Here is a 15,816-nt window from a genome sequence, read left to right on the forward strand (position 1 = left end):
TTATTTAGAATCGTCTCATTCTCCCCCAAGTGTACGTTTTAATTCCTCAATTAAAAAGTAGCCAATAAAAAAGTCAAATTAAACAAGTCTCTGCAACTGAAAATTGCTTAAGTCTCCTAACTCTGTTTGTTAAAAACAGTCTTAGAAACTTTAGGGACTGAGCCGATTGCCGAATGTAAAGAGGATGGGGAGAAGAAGATGCCTCCACCTGGACCAGAACGTCACTTGAGAGCTACAGAACATTCAGCAGTGCGCTCTGTCCACCTGGAGCTAAAGCACAGCCTTCTCACTCTGCTCGTCTGGCTACCAAGCTATGAGTTTCCACAAGCTCTGGCCAGTTAAGCCCTCAAAGGGCAGACGGCTTGACCATCAGCTCGAACCAAATGGTCCCCGATGCTGTGAGACAGGGAGCCCAGCCCCTGCCATCCCGGGTGAGCTGTCTGGATGTCATTTCCAAGTTGGCCCACGCAGGTTCCTGTTCCTTCACCTGCTGTTTCCTGGCTAACTTCCCCCACCTGCTCTGAACCCATTCAGAGACCCAGACAGAGAGGCCCCACTTTCACTTTCAGAAGGTATCAAACCGACAACAACTGCCGTGACCACTGGTCTGGGCAGGAAGGGGAGGAGGTACTCACGGAAGCCCTCGATCTTATCGGCCGTCTTGCTCCAGGCCACTTGCTGGGTCTCCATGATCACCTGGACAGTCCTCCGTTCCGGGGTGGACTTGCGGAAGCTGAACACCGTCATCACCGTGCCCAGCTCCAGGGCCCTCTTGATCTGACTCTTCTCGTACTCCGGAAGGGTGTCCACATTGACCGTGGTGCTCATGGTTGCCAGCTCCAGGGGGAGGCAAGGAGTGAGAGAACGAGGGAGGCTGGAAGGGCGGAATAAAGGAGGGAACTGCTTTTAGTTAACTGAGTGGGATTTGGCTTCGACTTCAAGAGTGAAGATCCTGTCTCATGCCCATCGGGATGAGTTTGGGGAGAAGGTTCTAGTGGCGGAGACTTGCTGGCCGCTCAGAGAGCCCAGGCAGGACACACAGAGGTTTAAATGGAAGTGAGGTGTGGGTGGAGCCCTCGACCTCAGTGACCCAACCACTATCCCGGCTTTAAATAACCAAATCACTCCAGCCTGGCTGTTACCACTCCTTCCCCACATACTCTGATGCTGTGGAACATTTGAATAGCCAGAGCAGCCCAGACTGACTCCTGTCCCCACCCCTGACAGCCTGCCAAGAGATTTCCAACCATCCCTTTACTTCCCGAGTGAAGTTGGGAACAGGAAAAAAAAAAACCCTTCCAAATGTGTCCATGGAACTGGGGCAAAAAGGGCAGAAGACAGCAGGACCCAGCAGCCTCACGTTCAAATCGTGGTGTAGGTTCCCACTGACCGTGTGGACCTGGGCAGGCTGCGTGACCTCCGTGAGCCTCAGTTTCATCAGAACAGTTAGGAAGCCACCTGTGAAGCACCTGGCGTGCCGCTCAACATCCAGGGGTATCCTTGGCTATCCCTCATTCTCCTGCACAGCTGGCATTTCCCAGAGAGGTGTTTGCGCCCCAAATCTCAGAGCCTTCCTTGTCTGGTTTCTCTCACGCCCACATCCAATCCACAGGCAAACCCAGAATGCAATCAGTCTCACTGCTTCACTGGTCCCTCCAAGGATCTTATACTTGGGTCATTCTGATCGCCTGCTAACTGGTCTCCCTGCTTCTGCTCCAGCCCCTACAGTCCACTCTCAGACCAGGAACCAAAAGGATGCTTTAAGGACAAGAGTGAAATCATGTCGCTCCCTCAGCCCCTGCTCTGCAAAAACCCTCCCCCCAGTCTGCCTCCCAAATGTCCGAAGACGCACTGCCCCTCACTCAGAAGGGACTTAACTTCAGGCTTGCAGACCGCAGCCCCTACCCCAAGTCACCTACACCCGCAGGCTGAATTGCCACCCTTGTAAAGGGGAAGATGACAGATGAAAGAACCTCCAAAGGTTCCTGTAAGGATCGAACCAGATAATATATCTCAGCCCGTAGAACAAAGATGCAAAGTCAATGCTCCTCAGATTCAGCTCCTGCTACTGTCACTATCCACTGTCCCCTGTCTCCTTCTTACCTCCTCCCCTCCTCCAAATCCCTTGAGGCTCCCACAGTTGCTACTCTGGAGAGAAACCGGTGTTCAGTCGAGGCTGTCTGGGCCTCCACACTGGCTCAGCCTCCCCACAGTCTCTTTGCCAAGTTGCTCAAAATCAGGGCCTCAGCTTCCCCAGCTGTATAATGGGGATAACAATACCACCCTCGAGGGGCTCTGGAAGGAGCAGACGCCACAGTGTATGTACAGCCCCCAGCATCTAAGAGCAGGGCCTCTGATCATGTTAATCAGCCAGCTGGTCAAGACATTAATCAAGGGTCAACTCTATGACAGAAATGGAGGGTGGACTTTTATGTAAATGAGGGGTGCAGGGAGCGGCCCAGGCCCTGTCCTTTGCTCCCTCATCCCTCTACCTCACACCCACAGCCAAAGGCACCTCCCAGGTATGCTGACAGCCCAGCGATAAGGTCATGAATTATACCTGTTCTCCACCCATTTGGAAAGGGACTAGTCAGCTCAATGACTCTGCAGTAGCAGAGACATGGGGGTGGGGGTAATAAAGGGAGTAGCAAGAAGGGGTCCCCAACTTAGTCTGGGGTAAGGCTGGGAACTGACAGTGCTCATAGGAAGCTTCTGGGGGAAGGCGGCGTCTGAATCCAAGCTTTAAAAAAAGATGAAGCGGGAGGGAACAGTGTTGTAATCAGAGGAACAGGCTTAAGCAAAGGCCCGGCAGCAGGACTACAGGGTATGCCAAGAACTCTGCCTGACCTGAGCCTCCTGCCTCACTGCCCTCGAACCCAGGTCAGGGGATGAACAAGGTGCCTGAGGCCAGTCTCATCCTGGTAAACTAGCTGTTTATCGGCCCTCCCCAGGTGCCTGCACCTGTCGTATCTCGTTCATCTCATTTATTTCAACGAGAAATACCGGAGGTGAAAACTCAAGTCCTGGGAGGTGAAATCATGTGATCAAGGTCACAGAGACACATGGTGACATCAGGATTGGAACCCTGGTCTGAATCCCACGCCCCTGCTCCTTCAGCACCCGCCTTCTGGAATCCAGAATCTGGTGGCAGAATCTGGTCAGACAGTAACTAACTTGGCAGAGAGGTCAAAGGACTTGTCCAAGGTCACACAGCGGCAAAGTGTCAGAACCAAGATTTGGACCAGGTCCCAGCCGTACACCTCCTGAGTTCCCCACTCCCAGGGCTCAAGGCCCACATGTAGCAGAGCACAAATAGGAAACACACAACCCCTCACAACACTGCCATGTAAACCAGCCAACCGGGAAGCACCAGGGCCCTCAGTTCTTTCTGACTCTGGGAGGGCCTTGGACTTAACCTTCCCAGGATTCTGGTTACTTCCCACTTAGAAGCCCAGGGGATTGATTCAACCATAAACACCAAGTCTCTCACGTCCTTCCCCAAGAACTGGGAAGACATCCTCACGGCCACAAGATCCTTGGAGTCAACCACCAAAATCCACCGGCTCCCAACTCAGCCTTCCAGAGTTCAGTGCTCAGCAACTAAGGCAAGGAGGTCTCCGAGGCCTTGACCCCAGGGGAGGGCACGAGCCATCACAGGCAATTTCTATTCTGCTTCTGCTTTCAAAAAAAGAAAAAGAAAGAAATAGCCTCGAAATCCCTTTTTTGTTCCTGTTTCTCATCCTCCCTGGGTAACTTCATAAAAGTGACTTACGGTGTAAATACAAATGTGGCTGAGACTTAACAAGATTCTACTTTTCATGTCCTTCTACTCGAAATAAACTTCTGGGAAAGATAAATGTCCTATGATACTGCTTATATGTGGAATCTAAAAAAAATGGTACAGGGGCTTCCCTGGCGGCGCAGTGGTTGAGAGTCCGCCTGCCGATGCAGAGGACACGGGTTCGTGCCCTGGTTCGGGAAGATCCCACATGCCGCGGAGCGTCTGGGCCCGTGAGCCGTGGCCACTGAGCCTGCGCGTCCGGAGCCTGTGCTCCGCAACGGGAGCCACAGCAGTGAGAGGCCCGCGTATCACAAAAAAAAAAAAAAAAAAAAATGGTACAAATTAACTTATTTACAAAACAGAAATAGAGTCACAGATGTAGAAAACAAACTTATGGTTACAGGGTGGGGAAGGGAGGGGGGATAAATTGGGGGACTGGGATTGACATATACACACTACACTATATATAAAATAAATAACTAATAAGGACTTACTGTATAGCACAGGGAACTCTTCTCATTACTCTGTAATGACCTATATGGGAAAAGAATCTAAAAGAGAGTGGATATATGTATATGCGTAACTGATTCACTTTGCTGTACAGCAGAAACACAACATTTTAAATCAACTATACTCCAATAAAAACTTAAAAATAAAATAAAAAATAAACTTCTGGGATACAAGGACCCAGAACCAGGAAGCAGGGGAGTTCTCTTCAGTGCTCTCTGCACACGTTAGAGAAGCACAGAATTTCATACAAAATCCCACGAAACAATTCTGTTAGACTTTGCTACAGTCGCATCCCTGAGAGGTAACAGCCCATCCTACAGCCCGAGGGATGTGACTGCTGCATCTCACACCCACCCTGCAGCAACAAAGCGATACATATTTTCTTTTTTTTTATATACTTAAAAAAAAATTTTTATTGAAGTATAGTTGATTTACAGTGTTGTGTTAGTTGTAGGTGTACCACAAAGTGATTCAGTTATATATATACATATATATGTATATATATATATGTATATACTTTCTGAGATCCTTTTCCATTATAGGTTATTACAAGATATTGAGTATAGTTCCTTGCGCTATACAGTAAGTCCTTGTTGGTTGTCTTTTTTTTTTAACATCTTTATTGGGGTATAATTGCTTTACAATGGTGTGTTTCTGCTTTATAACAAAGTGAATCAGTTATACATATACATATGTTCCCATATCTCTTCCCTCTTTCATCTCCCTCCCTCCCACCCTCCCTATCCCACTCCTCTAGGTGGTCACAAAGCACCAGGCTGATATCCCTGTGCTATGCGGCTAAAGCGATACATATTTTCATTGGAGGAACAAAGCAGTGTCAGCTGGGGCAGGTAGGAATGTGCATTACTTCAACTTTTTTTTTTTTAGGGCAACCTGTGAGCACCTACTAAAATGTAAAACAGGTATATGCTTTGATCCAGTGCTGTGCAGAAACACACACAAAAATAGTCACAGAAGCATCATTTGTAATAGAGAAAAAAAAAAAACAAGAAACAATTCAACAGCTCACAAATGGGGGTGGTCCCTTAAATGATGGGACACACACATTAAAGAACGCTCAGTAGCTATTGGAAAGAATGAGGAAGATTTACACACAATTTGATCTGGAAAGATTCGTGAGGTGGATGAAAGAAGAGTTGCAAACTAAAAAGCATAAATATAATTACATTTTTTAAAAGGCGGTCTGCTTATAAACCCAGGAGGAGTGGTTACTTTTGGAGAGCGGGAGAAGGTAAAGGGTCTGACCTGACTTTTTACTGATTTAAGTGCTAACATAATGGATGAGATTTTCTGCTCTGTGTTTTTAAGTGTTTTCCAAATGAAGACGTGCTTTCAAAAATTTCCTCACCCGCAATTTTCCGTCAACTCCACTCAGCCAAAGGGCTCTTTATGGGGTTCCTGTCTTGGCCTCTTCCAGAGGAGTTTCACAGGCTCCAGGTAGAGGGAGAGGGAGGGGGGAGGGCTGCAGCATGATTAGGCCATTTCAGCATCAAGGAAACCTGCAGTGAGTATCGTCCTGAGCTGGTACACACGGGGCATTCATATCTTTGTAATAAGGGTAACTGCCTGAGGCGGCCAGGAACCCCTAAATTAAGACTCCCTGAAAGACTGTAGCTAAGGATGATGGCCCGAGCCCCAACGCAGGGCCCTTAAGCATAGGGTGAAGAAGTGGCAGATAAGCCCCAACTCTCCACACAGCCCTGGAATGGAGGCCTGGGTGGCCCAAGTACCCAGGGGAAGAAACTGAGGCTCAGAGACTCTTCAACTTGCCCAAGGTTACACAGCTGGAACAGAAATTCGAATTACACTGACAAGGCCACCTGTTTCCCATGCGCGTGCCACCCCCCTCCATACTTTCTCACTCTAGTTCAAGATCAGGGTGCTACAAGAGCCCCTCCCGGGCCCCCTCTGGAATCCAGGCGCCAAGCGCCCCCCGCCCCCCGTCGAAACGGAACACATCTTTCCCGCGAATTCTTCCGCTATGGAGGTAACGACCTCTCTGGGGTTCCACAACATAACCAGGAAAACTCAGAGACGCACATAATGATGCGTACAACTCTTGCGGGGGGAGACGGAATCTTGAATCCCCCGAAAGCTCTATTTCTCAGGGCGAAGGGCTGCGCCTGGAATCAACAAGCCCTGGGCACAGAGGTGGTCAGGAGACACGCCCGCCCCCCCGGCCACCGGAGCCTACACCACCAGCGCTCGCACGAACCCCAGACCGCAAGCCGCGCCGCTTCCTCCAGGCTCCCATTCAAAGCCGGACGGACCCAGGACACCAACCGACGAAGTGGCGCCGGCCCAGAGTGAGGAAGTGGCCGGCGACGAAGCCCGGACCCCCGCCGTCACCGCGCCGGCCCCGGGCACAGCGGGCGGGGGCCCCGACGGCGTGCCCCACCCCTGCCAGCACCGGCAGCGCCCGGGCACAGGTCCCCCCTGGACGCCGCTCCCCGAGCGCGGGTTCCGCGGGCGCCCGCGTACGCTCGCACCCGGCCGGGCCACTCACCTGGCCGCGCCCCCGCTGCGGGTCCCGGCTCTGGGGTCCCGCGCGCAGCCGCCCGCCGTCCTGGCTGTGGGCACTCCCTGCCGCGCACGCCCTCCGACGCGGGCGCCGTTACTTCTGCTTCGGCCGCGGCCGCGCGCCACGTGACTCCTCCGGGGCCGCCCCCCGCGCCCCGGCCCGCCCCACCCCCGGCCCGCAGCTCAGGGCACCCCCGGCGCCGCGTCCTCCCTGGGGGCGGACCAGGCCTGGGACCCCGCCTCCGTGGGCCGAGAAAGAAACTGAGGCAGCGGGAGGGGATCGACCTGCCCCTCCTCACTTGCAAGGTGGAGAGAAAACTTCCAGATAGACTAGCTTTCATGGAGCTCCTACTGCACACACGTGTTTTACATGCATTTAATATAATCAACGGGAATTGGCAGGTCATGGCCCTAATTTGAAATCGTTACTGAGGCTGCGCTGGTGACCGCCTCTTACTACCCGGGGCAAGTCACGTAAATACCCTCAGCTCAGCTTTCTCATCCGTCAGACATGATCAAAATAGTGCCGGCCCCAAAAGTCTGTTGTACGGAACTTAGAATACTAGGGAATTGATCTCCCATTTTCCCAGTGAGATTATTTTTTATGGCTCACTTTATAAACTTCTAAGCATATAGACGACATGGTCGAATGCCTAATGATGGTATTTAGTTGATTCATCTGGCTACACCAAGCCTACCTCAAGTCACGTATTGTATGATGTAACATATTCTTTAAGAGAAATATTGCTTTTTTGCACTTTCCTGTTTCATGAAGCAATTTTATTCAAACCTTTCATATGCATCTTTGCCTACAGTCCGTTGTGACTGTAGCCAGCTTTCCAGTCACCTACAGAGCTGTCAGGACACGTCAGTTCTACTCGTAAGCCGCTTGAGTTACAGCATTTTTTAAATCTGTGAATATCGTTCTGGCTGAAAATATAATAAAGCCTAAAGCCACAGGGCTCATTCACTGACTTTAGGCAATCTGGACTCATTTCTTTCACTGCTCCTAGCTCCGGGGTGTACTAGTTGCTATTCCCCACAGATCACTTACTGCACCATTTTTTAAAGAAATCTTTGACACCACGTGTAATCAAAGGGCCAACTCCCCAGGAATGATGGCTGAATCTGGGTTAAATTTCTTTGCCTTTTTTTTTTTAACAACTTCAATTTATATTTATTTCCATCAATCCTTTCATCATTTCTATTTTGGTACATGTTATCTAATGTACATAATATATTGTTACAATTATATATGTGTAGAATTTCTTTCTTTTTTTTTTCTTTTCTTTATTTATTTTTGGCTGCATTGGGTCTTCGTTGCTGCCTGCGGGCTTCCTCTAGTCGCGGCGCGCGGGCTTCTCATTGCAGTGCCTTCTCTTGTTGTGGAGCATGGGCTCTAGGCACATGGGCTTCAACAGTTGTGGCACGTGGGCTCACTAGTTGTGGCTCATGGGCTCTGGAGCGCAGGCTCAGTAGTTGTGGCACACGGGCTTAGTTGCTCCATGGCATGTGGGATCTTCCCGGACCAGGGCTCGAACTCGTGTCCCCTCCATTGGCAGGTGAATTCTTAACCACTGCGCCACCAAGGAAGCCCTAGAATTTATTATTACAAAATCCATGTGTATAGGCAACCGTGTTAAATCTCTTGCTGATAAAATGAAACTAAGTGCAATCAGCTTTGGAAACCACGGTGGGAAGCCTTGGCTCCTAACCTCTGTCCAGACAGATACTAATTCTGGCTGGAGTTTTCCCTGGTCCCTGGGGATCAAGCAAGCAAAGAAGAACATGTAGCACACGCTTCAGCTCAAAGAACTCTCATTTAATATGTGACTGGGAGCTTACAGCATTTCGGGAGTTAAAATGTCTGCTGTGTTTGAGATGGTGGTCATAGGAGATGGCAGTGTGCTTTTTTCGTATTTCTAACTACTTTTCCTCTTTGCCTTGGTTTTCGATCTCAGCTGAACAGCTAAAGGAATGCAGTGCGATGAATGGGAGTGTCTGGGGTTCCTCATCGTGGCCTCTTTTTCTCCAACTCCAACTTGATTGTTCAAAATAAAGTCACTGAGACGGAAGCCCTGGTTCTGGGAGGGCTGAAACACGACATGACACTTCTACTCCAAGGCATAATGGGTAGGGGGAGAAGCCACCCAATGTATTCAGATACATATGGCAGAGCCCCCTGTCATGAGTTAGCTATTTTAGGGCTCAAGTCCATTAAGTCAGTGGGTGGTGGAGGCTGGATTTGAACCCAAGTCTGTCTGGGGCCAGAGCCCATGGGCACACAGGCCCACTGCCCGTCCCCAGCATTAATAGGAGGCATTCAGGCAGGAAGAAGTGAGTGTGTAACCACTCCGCATGGATTCACAAATGGGTCAGGAAGTGACCTCAAAGGGTGGAGGGAACTTTCTTTTCCTTTTCATATAAAAAGAAAGAAAAGCGGGAGGGGGGGAATAACCTGAAAGAAAATTGTGTTTTAATCAGCATTGTCTTGACTTTCTATTCTGAGTCCCTCACCAGTCCTCAGGGATGCACATGTTTTTCCCCATAACCCTCTTCCATTTGCTAGCAGCCATGTGCATTGGACCATTAGCCAACCCCCTCACTGCCTCAGTTTCCCTCTCTGCAAAATGGGTATATTAACTGTCCTACCTCCCAGGGTGATTATAAGGATTAAATGAGACGAGAGGTAAAACAGGCAACACAGTTCAACCATCAGGGCTGACTATCTTCAGTATTGTTATTGGGAGGAAGAAGAAAAAGCCCCGTGGTGCAATGGGAAGGTATGGATTTGGAAGACAGGGAGATCTGGTTTCAAGTCCCAAATGGCCACTTCCTTAGCTGTGTGACCTTAAGCTGGTCAGTTACCCTCTCTGAACCTCCAATTTCCCCATCATTCAACCTACCTTTGGGATATAAAGAATAGGCAATCTACAGAGATGGAAAGTAGAGTAGTGGTTGTCTGGGACTGGGAGACATGGGGGTCTTGGAAGGTGATGACTAGGAGGTACACGGTTTCTCTGTGGAGTGATGAAAATGTTCTAAAATTGATCATGATGATGGTTGCACAGCTCTGTGAATACACGAAAAGTCATTGAACTGTACACTTTAAATTTTTGTGTTTTTTTGGCCATGCTATGCGGCATGCCGGATCTTCCCTGACCGGGGATCGAACCCATGCCCCCTGCCTTGGGAGCGAGGAATCTTAACCACTGGACCACCAGGGAAATCCCTGAACTGTACACTTTAGATAGGTGAATTGTATGGGATGTGAACTCTGTCAAAGCTGTTCAAAACAAACCACCTACCTTAGAAGGCTGTTTAAAGAATTAATGGCTGGGACTTCCCTGGTGGCGCAGTGGTTAAGAATCTGCCTGCCAGTGCAGGGGACACGGGTTTGATCCCTGGTCCGGGAAGATCCCACATACGTCAGGGCAACTAAGCCCGTGTGCCACAACTACTGAGCCTGAGCTCTAGAGCCCGTGAGACACAACTACTGAGCCTGCGCTCCAGAGCCTGCGACCCAGAACTACAGAGCCTGCGTGCCACAACCACCAAAGCCCACACGCCTAGAGCCCATGCTCCACAACAAGAGAAGCCACCGCAGTGAGAAGCCTGCGCACCGCAACGAATAGTAGCCCCCACTCGTCACAACTAGAGAAAGCCCACGCGCAGCAACGAGGACCCAACACAACCAAAAATAACTAAATTTAAAAGAAGATTAAAAGAGAAAAGAATTAATGGCTAACACAGCTTAGCACAATGCAGTCTTCAATAAAGTAGCAGCTGCTCATTATAATAATCATTATTAGATAGTGGCTCTTCTGAACCTGGCCGTCCTCTCCCGGTCACGCACGGCAGCGGCCAGGCTGAGGTCCACCACGCTGCCCCAGGGCCTTGCCAACCTCCTCCCTCCACCCAACAGCCAAAAACAACCAGAAAACCCCGAGAGGTTTTGAGTTTGGTTTCCTTTCCTGATATTGTTCAGCGAAGTGCATGTCCCCTGGGGATAAGCTGAGTCCCAGCTGCTGGCTGGCAGGCGTCTGTGAGAGGAAGTACCACCTAGAACTGGCTTCCAGACCTGGTCAGGGTTAGGCTCAATCTAGAAGTTTCTGCATGGGGGGGGCAGTCAGACCCCCCCCCTATTTTTTTTCAGCTTTCCTGAGGTATAATTGGTACTAAACTGTGCACAATTAAAGCACAGAAGCTGATGAATTAGGACATATGCATACAGCTGAGAAACCGTCACTGCAATCAGGGCAATAAACATCCATCACCTTCAGAAGCTTCTTGTATCCTTTTGTTATTGTTGTTATTGTTTGTGTTGTTGTATTTGCATGTGTCTGTGTGGTAAGAACACCACATGACACCTGCCCTCTCAACAAGTTTTTTTTTTTTAAGATTTATTTTTTATTTATTTATTCATTCTAGGACGCGTCGGGTCTTAGTTGCAGCACGCTGGCTCTTCGTTGTGGTGCGCGGGTCTCTCTCTAGTTGTGGTGTGTGAGTTTTCTCTTCTCTAGTCGTGGTGCACAGGCTCCAGGGCACACAGGCTCTGTAGTTGTGGTGCACGGGTTCCAGAGTGCGTGGGCTCTGCAGTTTGCGGCACGCGTGCGCTAGTTGAGGCTCGCGAGCTCCGTAGTTGTGGCACGCGGGCTTAGTTGCCCCACGGCATGTGGGATCTTAGTCCCCTGACCAGGGATCAAACCCGTGTTTCCTGTATTGCAAGGCAGACTCTTTACCACTGGACCACCAGGGAAGTCCCTCAACAAGTTTTCAAGTATAAAATACAGTACTGTTAACCCAGAACTTACTCATCTTGTAAAACAGAAACTTTAGATACATTGAACAACTCTCCGTTTCCCCCTCCTCCCAGCCCCTGGCAACCGTCATTCTATGCTCTGTTTCTATAAGTTTGACTATTTTAGGTGGCTCATGTGAGAAGAATCAAGCAGTGTTTTTCTTTCTGTGTCTGGCTTATTTCATTTAGCATAATGTCCTCCATGTTGTCGCAAACAATAGAATTTCCTTCTTTTTAGAGGGTAAATAACATTCCATTGTATTTATACACGACATTTTCTTTATTCATTCCTGCATCCATAGAGGTTTAGATTGTTTCCATATCTTGGCTATTGTGAATAATGCTGCAACAAACATGGGAGTCCAGATACCTCTTCACGATACTGCTTTCAATTCTTTGGGATATACACCCAGAAGGGGGATGGCTGGATCATATGGTAGTTCTATTTTAAAATTTGGGGGAAGCTCCAATGTTTTTCATAGCTGCTGCACCATTTTACATTCCCACCAACAGTGCACAAGAGTTCCAATTTCTCCACTGTCTCTCCAACGCTTGTTTCCTTTTGGTTTTTTGGTGAGAGCCATTATAACAGGTATAAGGTTATACCTCACTATGGTTTTCATTTGCATTTCCCTGATGATTACCGATGCTAAGCACCTTTTCATATGCCTCTAGGCCATTTGTATGTCTTCTTTAAAGAAACATCTTCAGGTCCTTTACCCATTTTTAAGGCAGGTTATTTGGGGTGTTTGTTTGTTTGTTTGTTACTATTGAGTTGTAGGAGGCTGCTATTCAAATTGAGGGCTGCTTGGGAAAGCCTCTGGTCCTGTGGTTTTAATTTGGGCTTCTCAAAAAATGGGTAGATGACCTAAATAGACATTTCTCCAAAGAAGACATACAGATGGCCAACAGGCACATGAAAAGACGCTCAACATCACTAATTATTAGAGAAATGCAAATCAAAACTACAATTACATACCCCCTCACAGCTGTCAGAATGGCCATCATCAAAAAGTCTACAAATAACAAATGCTGGAGAGAGTGTGGAGAAAAGGGAGCCCTCCTACAATGTTGGTGGGAATATAAGTTGGTGCAGCCACTATGTAAAACAGTATGGAGGTTCCTCAAAAAACTAAAATAGAGTTGCCATATGATCCAGCAATCCCACTCCTGGGCATATATCCAGACAAAACTATAATTCAAAAAGATACATGCACCCCTATGTTCACAGCAGCACTGTTCACAATAGCCAAGACATGGAAACAACCTAAATGTCCGTCCACAGATGAATGGATAAAGAAGATGTGGTACATGTACGCAATGGAATACTATCCGGCCATAAAAAAAGAAGGAAATAGTGCCATTTGCAGCAACATGGATGGACCTAGAGATTATCATACTAGGGGAAGTCAAGTCAGAAAGAGAAAGACAAATACTATATGATATCACTTATATGTAGAATCTAAAATATGACACAAATATGGGCCTTCCCTATTGGTCCAGTGGTTAAGACTCCGCGCTTCCAACGCAGGGGGCTCGGGTTCGATCCCTGGTTGGAGGACTAAGATCCCATATGCTGTGGGGTGCGGCCAAAAAAGGTATATGATACAAACTTATGTACGAAACAGACTCACAGACATAGAGAGCAGACTTGTGGTTGCCAAGGAGTACGAGGGGTGGGGGAGGGTTGGATTGGGAGTTTGGGATGAGCAGACGCAAACTATTACATATAGAATGGATAAACAAAACGGTCCTACTGTACAGCACAGGGAACTATATTCAATATCCTGTGATAGATCATAATGGAAAAGAAGATGAAAAAGAATGTATATATATATATATATATGTATGTATATGTATAACTGATTCACTTTGCTGTACAGTAGAAATTACCACAATACTGTAAATCAACTATACTTGAATAAAATAAATTTTTAAAAAACATAAATGAGGGACTTCCCTGGTGGCGCAGTGGTTAAGAATCTGCCTGCCAGTGCAGGGGACACAGGTTCAATCCCTGGCCCGGGAAGATCCCACATGCTGCACAGCAACCAAGCCCGTGTGCCACAGCTGCTGAGGCTGCACTCTAGAGCCTGCCCGCCACAACTACTGAGCCTGCACACCCTAAAGCCTGTGAGCCACAACTACTGAGCCCACGCACTGCAACTGCTGAAGCCCTCATGCTCTAGGGCCCATGCTCCGCAACAAGAGAAGCCCACGCACCGCAATGAAGAGTAGCCCCCGCTCGCTGCAACTCGAGAAAGCCCGCGTGCAGCAACAAAGACTCAATGCAGCCAAAAAATAAATTGTTTTTTAAAAATGAAATAAACAAGGCTAATTGGGCAAAGCTGATCAATGCCCTTGGAATAATGGTTCTCTTGGACTGGGGAGGGGCAGAAGACAGGCTCTTGGTGAGCTGTGATGTGCTCAGTTTTGATCTGGTGATTCATGTAAGGTGGTCACCCAATGAAAATGTACCGAGCCTTATGCTCACAACTTGTGCGACTTTATGTTATACCTCAATAAAAAAATTAATATTTTTTAAAGGCTGTTCAATGTGTTAAGAGGTTGTCTCTGATTTGTTTCTGCCTTCAGTGTTTTCTACATATGCTTTACTAAGCATGTCTTAGCTATACGAGAAAACCCAATGAGTTTCAAAATCAAGGCTGTCACAGGTCACTTTTCTGCATGATGTCATGCAACAATAAAAACATTAAAATACAAGGGCATTAGCTAAAGGGAAGAGGAAGCATTTAAAATCTTTGCCATGAACCAAAATCAGTAACATGTATTGAATACCTACCTTGCACCAGGACCCTTCATGCAGTAAATGCACTAACCCCTCACAACAAAGTCAGGAAGCTCAATTATTCTCATGTCTCTTTTACTGATGAGGAAACTGAGGCTCAGAGGTGTTAAATGATTCACAGAGGTGACCCAGCAGTTGGTGGCAGAGCTGGACTCTGAAGCAGAGTGCCTTCTTCAAGATCTGGGGTTATTTCGACTCCCACAAAGGACTCTTGCTTCTCCTGGGGGTTCTCAGGGAGGTCTAAGACACACTCAGAGATGCTGGGTCTACAGAATCAGAACCTTGAGGATGGGACCTGGGACCTGGGGATCTGCATTTTAACGCCCCCCCCCCACCCCCACCCCATGATTCTTTTGTACCCTCTAGTATGGGCAACAGTGCCTTCTGCTGAAACAAGGAAGAAACACATCATGGGCCTTTCCAGAGGTGGAAAGCAGTCTGGGCACTTTGGGCAGATACAGGAAGGTATTACGTATTATAAAGATATAAAGATATTATAAAGATATTATGAAGATAAGGAGGTTATGCCTGGCAGATTCCAGAAAGATGACCTCATAATGAGTTCCTTTGGGAGAGAGGGCATTGACTAATACTCCCCCCACGGAATCCGTGACGAATTCTCCTTAAACACCAATTTGACAGATCACTCATTCAGTCATTCAGCTTACCTAAATACCTGTTGAATGCTATGTGTCAGTCACTACTCTAGGTTCTGAGGATAAGAAAAGGAGAGATTCATTCTCTATCAAGAGTTCGCAGCTGGTGGGAAAGATTAGCAGGTTAAAAAAAAAAATGGTTACCTGTTAAAATGGCTAAACTAAAAACACCTGACGGGGAATTCCCTGGCGGTCCACTGGTTAGCACTCGGCACACTCACTGCCGGGGCCCGGGTTCGATCCCCGGTTGGGGAACTAAGATCCCGCAGGCCTCGCAGCACGGCCAAAAAAATAAATATAAATAAATATAATTCAAAAAATAAAAACACCTGGCAATAGCCAGGGCTGGAGTGCACGTGGAGCCACTGATGGGAATGCAAAATGGTGCAGCCTCTTTGGAAAAGAGCTGCGCAGTTTCTTAAGTTAAATACGCTTACCGTACAATGCAACAATCCCACATCTAGGTGTTTACATGACAGAGATAAAAGCATACGTCCATGCAAAGAACTAAACACTAACGTTTACAGCAGCTTCATAATCACTGAGAACCGGAAGCAGCACAGATGCCTTTCAACTGGTGAAGAGAGAAACAAACATCCTTGCACGGAAACAGCACCCATGGATACAAGGGAAGAAACGCCAAGGACGTATCTCCCATGCACTATGCTAAGTGAGAGATGCCGGCATCAAAAGACCACAGAGCTGCGATTCCATTGAT

The 15,816-nt window shown here is 48.0% G+C and overlaps 1 protein-coding gene across 2 annotated transcripts in view; it reads right to left on the minus strand.

Moving 5' to 3' along the window:
• Positions 1–15,816, minus strand: part of PLCG2 (phospholipase C gamma 2) — a 188,687-nt gene that overhangs the window by 143,093 nt on the left and 29,778 nt on the right. The window contains exons 1-2 of one of the 2 annotated variants that reach the window (XM_033844546.2): positions 6,819–6,943; positions 636–874 (exon numbers count right to left, since the gene is read on the minus strand). In XM_033844546.2, coding sequence (XP_033700437.1) covers positions 636–828 — 193 coding nt within the window. In that variant the 5' untranslated portion in view covers positions 829–874; positions 6,819–6,943. Of the gene's footprint in view, positions 1–635; positions 875–6,818; positions 6,944–15,816 lie in introns of those variants that run through there. The other variant, XM_033844547.2, reaches the window with a different exon arrangement.

The sequence above is a fragment of the Tursiops truncatus genome, chromosome 19, assembly GCF_011762595.2.
Source record: "Tursiops truncatus isolate mTurTru1 chromosome 19, mTurTru1.mat.Y, whole genome shotgun sequence".
NCBI classification, from domain to species: domain Eukaryota; kingdom Metazoa; phylum Chordata; class Mammalia; order Artiodactyla; family Delphinidae; genus Tursiops; species Tursiops truncatus.